This window comes from Hemitrygon akajei, chromosome 14 (assembly GCF_048418815.1).
Source record: "Hemitrygon akajei chromosome 14, sHemAka1.3, whole genome shotgun sequence".
NCBI lineage: Eukaryota > Metazoa > Chordata > Chondrichthyes > Myliobatiformes > Dasyatidae > Hemitrygon > Hemitrygon akajei.
In genome coordinates this window covers 65,365,252-65,378,362 of record NC_133137.1, presented here as the reverse complement: position 1 = coordinate 65,378,362, position 13,111 = coordinate 65,365,252, and the positions used below count along the sequence as shown (strand labels likewise).

Genomic DNA, 13,111 nt, shown 5'->3' with positions numbered 1-13,111 from the left:
GTCAATATAATATGCCCTTAAAATTCCATGAACTATTATAGTGGTTTTAAAAATTTTCTGCAAATGGCACCAAGAATTCCAGCCAGAAGCTCATATTCATGAATTATCACTCAACAATACCCAGATAGAATAAACTGCATAATTGCAAAACGCATCAATGATCTTTCAACAGTCAATGCACATGAGTTTAAGCATCAAAAACCCAAGTGACAAAAATAATAAACATTTTTAAATTAGTTAATATGCCATGCATTGTTGATTAAAAATACTAACTGAAGACTTATATTTTGTGAACAGTCACAGAACTGAATGATATGAAAAACTATGCATTTTTATGTATTAACAGATCTGGTTGGAAAAAGTGAATTTATCAAATTAGGAATCTAACCTCAGCTAAAAACGATAAAAATTGCCTTCTTTTAATGAATTGTTCAAATTCTAATCTTTCTGCATTTTATTGGCATTCAAGATATGTATCACTGAAAAATCATATAAACCAGTCACTTCTGAATTTCTTCATTTAATAAGAAAGAAATTCAAACGTAGAAATAAACAGATGTTGCTGTATTATGAAAGATTTGAAAATGAAGTAATAGTGTTTTAGTTTAGACTTAAAATGCCATAAAAGTGAAACCCCACTTAATTGGGTAAAGCTTTATCTCTGATATGGATCATCAGGGTAACCAAATAGCTATCAACAATTGTCACATACTATAACTCAAAGGTAAGAATTTGCAGAAGCTTACACATTCATTTACACAAGCCTATCACCTTAAACTTCCCAAGATCCTACTATGAAATAGCATGTCTCCCTCTATAGGTAATCTAGGACGCAAGTGAAAAGGACAAGTCACAATGCATCTTTCAATCAGTTCAATGGCTGTTTTCTGAAACTTCAGAGATCTAGCCAGGAAATCTGAATTAAATAGCGAACTCAATGTCATATCAGAATCATAAAGACAAACAAGTGAGAGGAAAGAAAGAAAGGAGAATGTTAGATTAAAGCAAGGAGAAAGATGGAAAGAAAAGATCAATATTATTTAAAATTAATATTAAAGATCAAAATTAATAGATTGCTATCATAACTTGCCAATAATTAAAGATAGAAGGAATTATTGAGATTCCAAATTTGTAATAGTTGATTGCTCATTGCAGACAAAATGTGTGGATATAATCCATACTTAGCAGTTAAAGGGATAAATCCATAGTTTGGTGAATAAAGGGATTTTCATTAGATGCCAAAGGTAATTCTTCTTTACAAATTTGAAATTACCAATGCAATGACATATAACTTTATGACTTAATGAGTAGGCACAGTTTCTAAAGAATATAAAACCAAATCAGTAGACACCTTATAAACCTGATCAACTGTGGTGAAGTGCAATACAAATATTTCCTCGCAATGTTTAATGCTCAATAATAGAAACCACAGGCTTTAAAATTCAGTAAATATTTATTCCTAATGCTGTAAAATCTGTTAACTTGAGAAGTAAAATATCTAATCAGTGTTCCAAAGCTTTTCTGCTAGGGTTTCAAGCATAGTATCAGAACCAGTATGTGGGAGACCTCAGAGTTTGAGCAAATTCTAAATCACTAGAGTTCTGAAGCACAGGATCATTTTCCAAATTCTAAATGTTATGTAAATAATCACATGGACATACTGCAGAGAAACAATTGTCTCCAGAATGAAATCATAAATATTAAGAGATAATTTTAATATTTTAACTATAATTTATAGCTCACAATTTTAACTATAAATTACTGTGCCTACAGTGTTACCCTCGATTGCTTAATAAAAGACAATGTCATTACATCTGTAACATAACTGTTAGCATTTAAAATCTTGCTTTCATTACATACTTGTCTTAAAAGGCGATGTAGAAACATCTGTGAAACATGCTTGTTAAATATTTTAACAGCTGCTTCTTGTTGTCTGTAAGTTGCCTGGTATACAGATCCAAATCCTCCATCACCTTCAAAACAAAAAGCTGATTGTCATTTCACTACGGAAACTGACAAGCTTTTCAAACAAATGTTTCAATAGGTTTAATATAAATAATTAAAAGTTCCAACTAAAAATTGCTCCTTTTTTTAAGAAACATTTTTTTCAAAGAATTTACTGTTGGTCAGCCTATTGCAGCAGAGGCTAATTAATTTGCTGTGCAAACATTTTCAAAAATATCTTTAAAAAAATTTATCTTATAAAAATATATACCGTAGATGTCGGATTATAAGCCGCTACTTTTTTCCCACATTTTGAACAGTTTTGAACACTGCGGCCTTTACTACGGTGCGGCTAATACATGATTTTTTTTCATGCCGCCAAAAACATTTTGCCTCGTAACAGTAGACCAATAAAATTGATGAGTAGTTCACAGAGGTCCAATGAAATTGTACGATAAATCAAGCGCACTTTCACAATTAAATTATTGTAAATCAGTCATTTGTACTCACCCTCATCAACATGGAAAACACTCGAAGAAAAGCATTGTGCTGCCTTTATGGCAGTTATTTAGTTTATAATATTTTCGCTTAGTAATTCATTTGTTAGTTAAAGTTAGAAGTGTTTTAACTATATTTGTTTTCTGTACTACATCCTGGGATGCTATGACGTCACACCCGGTTTCGCCGCGTCTTGTGGGAAATATACCGGTTTGCGATAAATGGGAAGGAGGGGGGCGAGCGCATTACGCGAGCGGCATTAGATCTGAGCGAACGCTGCTTTTAAGTTAAAGGCGATCAATAACTTTTCCTGGTAGGCTGCAGTATATATATTTTTTACCAGTCGTTAGGAGATATTGGAATGTTGTTCAGTAAAAAAGTATACGCAACGTATATTTAAAAGTAGCCGCGTTACAGGCACGGTTCGAAAAAAAGCATTTGCAATATGTATTTGTTTATGTTACCATATGGATTTAATTAAAAGTTAAAAAATCCTCACGTGTAATATCTTTCTGTGTAAATATCTCATATTACAACGTGGGACACCTGCGGCCGAAAATCCGGTGCGGCCTAAAATCCGGTGCGGCTTGTACAAGTACAAAATTGATTTTATTTCTAAAATTAGAGCCAGCGGCTTTTAATCAGGTGTGCTCTGTAGTGCGAAATCTACGGTAACTGTGCATCCTATATAAAATCCAGATTTTGTCTTCAATGCAACTAAGAGAATGGTTTACAATTTAAAGAATAAGATTACAAAAATCCATCCTTACCCAACAGAAATTCAGGTGAGTGTTCAAGTTCAAGCTGGTTAACATCCAATAAAATATTTCGGGGTAAATCAACCAGAACAAGGTCTGGGGCAATTTGAGAAATTGAAATTTTGTTGCTTCTATCAGTTGGACAAGTCAAAAAATCTTCTGTAAAAAGAAAACAGCGATTTTGAATACAGTTAAACTTAATACATCCCAAAGACTAATAACTACACTGTAATTTAATCATGACATTTTAAAGCCAACTCAAATCTTAAAGATCTAATTCATTTCAAAGTAGTTTAGATCTACTGAGCTCGTAAAAGCGACATAATGGACTTCTAACATCGTAAACCAGCCAGTTGTTTGTTATGTCTCCCCGCTTGCTGTGAAAATGGAGACATCTCCTTTTTCCCTTATTAGGGGGAAAGAGAGAGCCTGTGGTATGTCAAATACCTGGTGAACCACGAAGCCTTTGGGATAATTGCAAATCTGTGTCTTTACTGTTGCTTTGCTCACGCCAGAGTGCTCGGTGGCGGGTACCGATGCTTTTTTTGCCGGTGGGGAGAGGGGGGATTGTTGCTTGCTGCCACTTATGCGTGAGAGGGAGGGGAGCTGGGGGGAGGACATTGGGGTTCCAGCATTTAACTGTCGTTCGGTCTTTGGGGCACTCTTATGTTTTCGTGGATGGTTGCAAAGAAATAGCATTTCTGGATGTATATTGTATACATTTCTCTGACATTAAATGTACCTTTAAAACCTTTGATTGTGTTTAAGGATCAGATATTGTCACCAAATAGTTCTTAAAAATCATGAGTGAATCACCTGAACTGGTCAAGTGAATATTAAAATGACTGCACAGAATTTGAAAGAGCTTGGAATTAGATTAGTATTTCTGCCTTGCCTTCCTTACTATTACTAAGTGCTTCTGTGTTTAATGTTAGGCATATGAATGGTAGCTTCTCCTCATGTGGCTGCCTCTTCTCCACTACCATTCACAAATCTAAACTGATCTCTTCCTTCTAAATTATTCAGTTCTTAATCCATTATAGTCTGTCAATAAAACAAGATTGATTCAGATGCAGATCCTCTGTTTTGTGTTGCAGACTTCATTTTGTTATGGATAAATTGATAGCTTCCCTGAAATATGCCAGGGCAAACAACCATTCCTTTATTTCATAGAATGTTAAAGCAGTATGCTTTATTTTGACTTCCCAACAAAATTTTACACTTTCAACATTCTACTCCATCTGTCAGATCTTCTCCTATTCATTTGAGCCATACATCCTTTTGTAGCTCTCTCATGCCCTCTTCACATCTGGGTTACTTACTTCATGTCACCAGTAAATGCAGAAGCATACACTGGGGGTCTGCACCAAAGCAATTCTTTTAAGGTATAAAAAGTTGAAGTCTCAGCATTGATTCCTGTTGTACACCATTCATTATATCTTGCCAACCAGAAAATGCTATGCAGACAAAATGTATGGTGTTGCTCCTCCACCCTGGCAGAAGAGGAGGCCATGGAGTGACATGTCGGAACAGGAATTGGAATTACAATGTTTGGCCACTGGGAAGTTCAGCTTCTGGTGGATGGTATGGAGGTATTCAATGGAACAGTTCCCCAATTTATGATGAGTCTCACCAATGTGGCGGAGGCTGTATTGAGAGCAGCGGCAGTAGTACATTCACAGGTTAAGTGTTGCCTCACCTGGAAGGACTGCCTGGGGCCCTGAATGGAGGTGAGAGAGGTGGTGTATGGGCAGGTGTAGCATTTAGGCCACTTGCAGGGATAAGTGCTGGGAGGGAGATTAATGGGGAGGGACAAATAGACAAAGGAATCATGGAGGGCGGGAGCAATCCCTGCAGAAAGTGGAGGGTTGGGTGGGGTGGGGGAGGGGAAAGGTAAGGATATGATTGTCCTTTCTTATTGCACCCATTAGTTCTTCGAAGAACTCCAATAAATTAGTCAACCATGATTTACCTTTCACACTATTAGGAATAATGTGAAGGGTAAATTAAGAATAATAGAGTTGCCTTTTATATTTTACAAATGTCACTGAACAATTTTTCTCATCACATTGGTGCAGAAAACCAACTCAAATAAGACTCATCTTCCCTCTCACCTGGCCTCACCCATCACCTGCCAGCTTGTGCGCCTCCCTATCCCACCACCTTATGTTGGTTTATGTGCACTTCCTTTCCAGTCGGGTTGAAGAGTCTTGGCCCAAATATTGACTCTTCATTTCCTGCCATAGATACTGCCTGACCTGATGATTCTGGCATTATTTTGTGTGTGTTACTCAAGATTTCCATTATTTGCAGAATCTGTTATGTCCCAGATAGGATCAAGATGGCGACACAAGAGACTGCAGATGCTGGATCACAATTACTTCCCAAATTGTTAATAAAATACTGTGACTTGAATGCATGAGCCCAAATACATAATTGTAATGCATACTGTCTAATACTTTCAACTGACCATTTCAAACAGCCTACACAACTATAATCAGTAGTTATTCCAACTTACCAAAGAAACCCACAGAGTTAACTCTAAACATAAAGAAAGCTACAATTGGAAAATATATATTTCATCAACTTATCACAATTCAGATGTTACATAGAGATAAATACCTGTTTCTGCCACTTCTAATAAATCATCCAGTAGAATTCGCTGACACTCTTGACCATTTTCAAAGCTGTACATGGCATACTTCTTCAAAAGAGTCCCTCCTTCACCGTTTATATCAGTCTCCAGTAGGCCTGGAAACCACTCTTCCAGCAGGGAATCAATGTGATCCACAATCTGGCCCAACAGAATGTACCCTGATTGTTTTAATGCAATAGAAACAAGGTAATAATTTTGTCATTACAATAATCAGCAATAAGTAGGTTAATTGGTCATAGTAAATTGTCCTGTGATTAGGCTAGGATTAAATTGGGGAATTGCTGGCTGGCGTAGCTTGAAGGGCTGGAAGGGCCTATTCCATGCTGTATCTCAATAAATAAATATTTTGTTGAACATTCTGCACTATTTTGCTGTGTAATTGATTTTTTATTCAATTTGCTTACAAATCAAATAGAACTAGTTATAAAACAACCTGGACAAGATTAACATCTTCAATGTTCTTTAATTACAGAACTGATATTGACATTGACTTACAGGTAAACAGAGAGGGTTGCAAATGATCTAACACTAAATCACTGCAGGGTTGGCAGCAGGAAAACTTTTGTTATACCAATACATGATAGTTTAATCAGTTGATCAGAAAAGTAGCAAGTACAATTTAATCTGGTCAACTGTGAGGCACTACATTTGGAAAGGTGCAGAAAAGCAAGGGAATTTTAATGTAGATGGAGATAGAGTGGTGTGCAGGGACAAACTGATGATGGAATGTACTTCCATAGATCCAAAAATATATACAGTCAGATCAATGGATAAAAATGCAAAAGGGATGTTTTATTAATAGAAGCAAACGTTATAAGATACAGAGATTAAAATACAGCCACAGATGAGAAAGAAACTCCAGTTGGACCGCAGTTTGAGAACTAAATGCAATTCTGGACATGCCATTCCAGGAAAGACGCTTCCATGCAATCATCTTGATTCTTTTTGATCTCATCACCTTTCCCACTTCTGTGCAACACAAAAGATTTTCTAATTCTTCTTGCTCTTTTAAAAGGTAACCAAAACAGAAACACATCCCCCTCCCCCCACAGAGGTTTACTGGATCTTGAGTATTTCCTGCAACTTCTTGTGTGTTCTTTTTCAGATTTCCACCATTTGCAGATTTTCATTTTCAAAGTTGAGGAGTATTTTTAATGGAGCTCAGAGTACATAGGAATAATGTTTTTCCCCTAAGAGCAAGATCAGAAAGCATGTTCTTGCATTAATTGGTAGGTTCGAAGAAGTAAAGTGTGAAAGAGTGGAGATGAGGAACTTTGTTATACTTCAGTGATGACAGTGATTTGAAATATAGACCTTTAATGAATGCTAAAGGCAGAAACTCTCAATGCATTTAAAAGGTACTTTGTAGGTGCTTAAACTGCTTAAATTACAAGGTTACAGCCCAAGAAGTTGATCAGTTGGAAAGAGTCCTTGAAAGTGAATCTGGAGATTGCAGAATTAGTTCAGAGTAGTGGTAAATGAAGTCATCCACACTGATTCAGGGGCCTGATAGTTGTAAGATAATAACTGTTTGTGAACCTGGTGGTGTTATGGCCTAAAGTCCCAAAAGATCCCTCCTGTCCAATGATGGTAATGAGAAAAGGGTGAGCCTGAATGGTGAGGGTCATTGAAGATGGTTGCTCTTTTCTTGTAGCAGTGGTGCCATAGATGTTTTGTGTCTCTACTGTGCATTAGGGGAACCACAAATTGGTGAAGTATTTCCTACAAGAGCTGCATTCATATATCTAAGAAAAATTTGTTTACAATTTGTTAATATTATTGTTTCATACAACTTATTTTCAAACTCCTTCCCTGAATAAAGGCCTACTGTGCAGGACCAACATTTTTTTGCTGATTGGTAGAAGGCAGTGAGTGGGAATAAAAGGATCCTTTTCTGGTTGGCTGCCAGTGACGAGTGGCATTCTGCAGGGTTCGGTGTTGGAGCCATTTCTTTTTATGCTGTATATAAATGATTTAGATGATGGAATAGATAGCTTTGTTGCCAAGTTTGCAGATGATATGAAGATTGGTGGAGGGGCAGGTAGTGTTGAGGAAACAGGTAGGATGCAAAAAGACTTAGACAGATTAGGAGAACGGGCAAGAAAGTAGAAAATGAAATACAATGTTGGAAAATGTATGATCACGCACTTTGGTAGTAGAAATAAATGTGCAGACTATTTTCTAAACGGGGAGAAAATCCAAGAATCTATGATGCAAAGGGACTTGGGAGTCTTTGTGCAGAACATCCTCAAGGTTAACTTGCAGGTTGAGTCAGGGGTGAGGAAGGCAAATGCCATGTTAGCATTCATTTCAAGAGTTCTAGAATACAAGAGCAAGGATGTGATGCTGAGGCTTTATAAGGTACTGGTGAGGCCTCACCTTGAGTATTGTGAACAGTTTTGGGCCCCACATTTTAGAAAATATGTGCTGGCATTGGACAGGGTCCAGAGAAGGTTCACAAGGATGATTCCAGGAATGAAAGGGTTATCATACGATGGCTCTGGGTCTGTATTCACTGGAATTCAGAAGGATGAGGGGGGATCTCATTGAAACCTTTCGAATGTTAAAAAGCGTAGACAGAGCAGATGTGGAAAGGATGCTTCCCATGGTGGGAGAGCCTAGGGCAGAGGGTACAACCTCAGGATAGAGGGGCGCCCTTTTAAAACAGAGATGTGGACAAATTTCTTTAGCCAAAGGGTGGTGAACTTGTGGAATTTGTTGCCACACACAGCTGAGAAGGCCAGGTTGTTCAGTGTATCCAAGGCAAAGATTGATAGGTTCTTGATTGGACATGGTATGAAAGGTAATGGAGAGAAGGCCAGGAACTGGGGTTGAGGAGGAGATTAAAAGAAAGGATCAGCCATGATTGAATGGTGGAGCAGACTCAATGGGCCAGATGGCCTAATTCTGCTCCTATGTCTTGTGGTCTTATTGTCAATCTTCTTTAACCTTGAATTGGATAACTGGATAGACCACTTCAGGGTCAATTACAAACTAGGGAGTCGTTCCACATGAAGATGAAAGCTTTCTTTCTCTAACAAACATTAGAAAGGGAGATGTGTTTTTGAAACAACCTAAGTTTTCATCGCTAATATTATTCATGCCATCTTTTTATTCCAGATTGTTTTACGTTTAATTTTGTTATTATTAGTCCAGAAGCACATGGAAATGAAATGGTAATGTATACATATAATTTGAACATTTTATATCCACCCTGGGATACAAATCATAATAAATTTGAATACACATTTCTAAAATAGCTGCTTACCTTTCTTGGAGCATGGAACAGTTATTCTGAGAATACTGTCTAGTTTATTATGCAATGCAGCTGAGTCTACCAGGCAATAGACTTCTGGTGACCACATCAGATAGATCCCATGTCTCCAATACGTTTTATTGGAACGTAGAGGCTTCTCTTCATCTGCCACAAAACAACTTGCTTTAGTCTGAAACAAATTCGCTCCAGATATCAATAATACACTCGTACGTTAATCATGTTTTACACTGTTTTATTTATTACATTCCGTCACCAGACCCTTCATTTTCTTAATTCGGAAATGGTCAACTGGATTATCAATGTAATTTTTATCCAGGAAGGTTAAAACATTTCAGAATAATTGTGCATATATTCCTAATGCTTCTGATTATTATAGTAACATGATTATCAGATGAGATTATTAACAAAGGCTTAAGTATCAAAATACTCGAATAAAACAAATACTAAATTATCAACAGTGATAGGAAGTACTACGCTGTGGGGAAATATTGATAATGAAACTTCCCTTTAAATGGAAGCAATTATTTTTAATGAAATTAATATCTTGTTTTAAGATGACATAGATTGTGCTCCCTCTTGACAAGTTTTCACTCCTAATTCCCACTATTATCTAAATCCCACAATCCCACTATATATCAAGTATATAATCAAAAAGGTAAAAAGTAGTTACCATATCTACAAAGCAAACAAGCTGAAACCTCAATTAGCCTGTGAATAAGTCTAGACCAGAATCCCATTGGAAAGTACGGTACTTCATAAACTCTTACGATCAGTTCAGAGTTTTCACGGTGTGGAAGTTCAATTACAGGTCTCTGATCAGGTAAGCTGCAACAAAAAGTAAGAAGTGTGTTAGAAAATGTCTACAACACATAAGTTATACTGTAAGATAGTTTTTAAAATAAAGAACTCGGTGAAATAAACATTTAAGAGCTAAGTTAACATTTTATTTATTAAGGTTCAATGAAATCCCAGATGGAAAAAAGGTGATTGCAAAGTTACAAAAACTACAGCACCATAATAAAAATCTGTTCGTAGTAAGGAATTAGACATTTATCTCAATCAATTTTATTACCTACAAGAAGCATATCAAAAGGAGATTGAGGTATTGATATTTATTCCCACTAAATTTGTATGTGAGTACACTTAAATTTCCAATAAATATATGACATTCACTCCATTCACTTTCATTTATATTTCATTTGGAACAGTAAACTCATGTTGAACCACACACGTACATTGTTATAGCATTACATTTTGCCTTTCATCCAATAGTTTTTTCATATACAATTGATAATTTCTGAATTCAACACAAGTGATGGTCTTTGGACTGAGAGGTACCTGCTTGGAATAAGTAGTTGTTGTTCTCCTAAAGGCAATGCAATCTGAAATTTTTCTAGAAGTCTTATGCATTGTGATATGTAACTTTGAGGAAAATTATTTTCTTGTGAGAGAAACTTCTCAACATCGGATCGATAAATAATACCACAAGGATGCTTTGGAAAACATGATGCTTTAATAGTTGAAATCTATTTTCAAACAAAACACACAAAATTGATACTTATTCTTACTGTAGTTATATAGCAAATCTTGTTTCAATTTCAAACAAATAAAGGATAAATTAGATCAAAATTGCTGTTTTATTTCTTGAAGATTTTCACCACAGAACTTCTGGCAAATGAGACATCACATACACATTTCTGACTGACCTCTCAAGATATATTTGTTGGATCAAAGTGAAGTTATTCAGATATTTTAAGAAGGATTTCTAAATGTTGAAAAGGCTCCATTCTGAATATTTCTCTATAATTTCTAGGCAATAAAATGAATCACAATAACTTACAAACAAATTATCCTCCATTTGATTGCATGATAAGCAAATAAGCACTTTGAAAAATAAAAATAATATTCAAGTTATTGTGTGTTTTTCTTTTCCACAGCATTATTCAGTAAGGATACAGGACCTTTAGCCTACTGAGAGTCCACATTTAGCCACTGGATTACACTAATCCAACACATATCTTTGATTTACCTCACAATTCCATCAGCACCTCCAGATTCTATCACCCAAATGCACATCCCGAAATTTACAGTAGCCTATTGATCTGCATGTTAGTGGGTTGTGGGACAAAACCAGAGCATCCGAAGAAAATGCACGCTGTCAAAGGGAGAATGCATAAAATCCACACAGACAGCACAGGACGTCAGGATTGAACTTGAGTTGCTCAAACGGCATGGCAGCAACTCTATCAACTGTACGTGGAAAAAATTCCCATCAATTTAGTTACATCAGATTTTACAAATATAATTTTGCTGATGTTTTCTTAAAATCCAAGTCTATCAAATAACATTGCACAGATAGAATTTATCAGGTGTTTCAGTTGAAGAGGCAGACAAAAACCACAGGATTTAAGATAGTCATTATTCACTGCACAACAATTTTGGGAAAAAAATGGTCATAAGGTTTTACCTGTGCAATTGTTTTACACAACCATTGTGGATCTATAAAATAAAGATCCCGTAACTCAAGAGCAGGGTCACAAAAATGCAGTAGCACACCTGCAAAGAACAAAATCATTGGTTAATAGCATAACATCAATCAACCAAAATATGAAATTATGAAAGGTGAACCAAACTTCTGTGCCCCAAATTATATTACTTTTCTCTCTCCCAGTATAATGACTTCCTTTCAAGGCTTTGTATTTCATGGAGCAACATTAAAAATTGTTTAAATTTATAAATATACTTCACAGCTAATTGTCTCCAAGGGAAAGTCTTTAAACTTATATTAGTTTTTGTTGAGTCCATTTTATCTGCATTTTCATACTGGTATGAACAGTCAAAATGAAAGATTTTTTTTGTATAAATGATAGTTCAGTTTGATCAATAAAGTCAAAACAAAATGTGTCAAGATGCCTCAAAGATGTGAAAGGACAAAAGTGGTTGCTGAACAATTGAATGATATTTTAGAAGTCAGGAAAATCTAAGTATTAGCACTAAAAGGGAATGAGATGCACAGTCAGGGGCATGAGGAGAATAAATTTTGGATTCAGGGGCCTAAACATCTGCAGTTTTGGCTATTATTGGTGGAGAAAGGGGAAATATACAGGGTATCTGTGTTCAAGAGATGTGGTTCTTTGAACTGCATATAAAAATCAACAGAGCTTTGCAATTTGAAATCAGTAAAATTTAGTATGCGAGAGGATAAAGGCTCCAAGAGTTTGGATGAACTGTTGAGTGAGATGGGCAAAACATCACAGGAATAGTAAAATCAGAGAAGACAAAAGGCACGAATGAACATGTAAGCAACAGATTACATAAGACAGGAGGAGAAACTGCACAAATGAAAGTCAAAAAATTTTATTTTGGGGAAGAAATGTGATAGGAACTCAGCTTGGGTTTTACCAGGATACTGTGGTTACAATAATTTGACCAAAGACAGCATAGTGGCTGTGACACTATTAACACTAACAGAAATGGATAAATGGTTTCACTGTTTTCTAAGTCATATCTAACTTGAGAGTAAAGTAAATACTTAATGGAATCTGATAAAAATATTACAGTTCAGATACATAGCATCTGTTCAATTTAATTTATCAAATAGAATATTTATAGCAGGACAGAAAGTGATGTACAAAATAGGAAATGAAACTAAGTAGATATATTTAATTTGACTGATACCACAAGAGGCCACCTGTTCTACAGTGTCACTCAATAAAAACAGAAAATACTACAGATCAGCAAGTCAGGCAGCATCTGTGGTGGGTGGTAGAAACCAAGGTGAAATTTCATGTCAATTATCTTTTATTGATAATTTATCTGATAAAAAGTCATTAATCTCTGTTTCTCTCTCCACGTATGCTGTTGACCAGCTGAGTTTTTCAGCATTTCATTTGTATTTCAGATTTCCTGCATCAGTTGCTTCTTGCTTTTTCATCTTCACTTTTTTTGCATAAAAAAGCTGCTACCTTAACCTGTACA

At 35.9% G+C, this 13,111-nt stretch overlaps 1 protein-coding gene across 2 annotated transcripts in view; it reads right to left on the bottom strand.

Moving 5' to 3' along the window:
* lrrk2 (leucine-rich repeat kinase 2) overlaps window positions 1–13,111 on the bottom strand; it is a 130,695-nt gene that overhangs the window by 35,740 nt on the left and 81,844 nt on the right. For both annotated transcript variants that reach the window (XM_073066270.1, XM_073066269.1), the window contains exons 33-39: window positions 11,601–11,689; window positions 10,472–10,659; window positions 9,804–9,958; window positions 9,125–9,277; window positions 5,823–6,014; window positions 3,213–3,359; window positions 1,861–1,973 (exon numbers count right to left, since the gene is read on the bottom strand). In XM_073066270.1, the coding sequence (XP_072922371.1) occupies window positions 1,861–1,973; window positions 3,213–3,359; window positions 5,823–6,014; window positions 9,125–9,277; window positions 9,804–9,958; window positions 10,472–10,659; window positions 11,601–11,689 (1,037 nt within the window). The remainder of the gene's footprint in view (window positions 1–1,860; window positions 1,974–3,212; window positions 3,360–5,822; window positions 6,015–9,124; window positions 9,278–9,803; window positions 9,959–10,471; window positions 10,660–11,600; window positions 11,690–13,111) is intronic.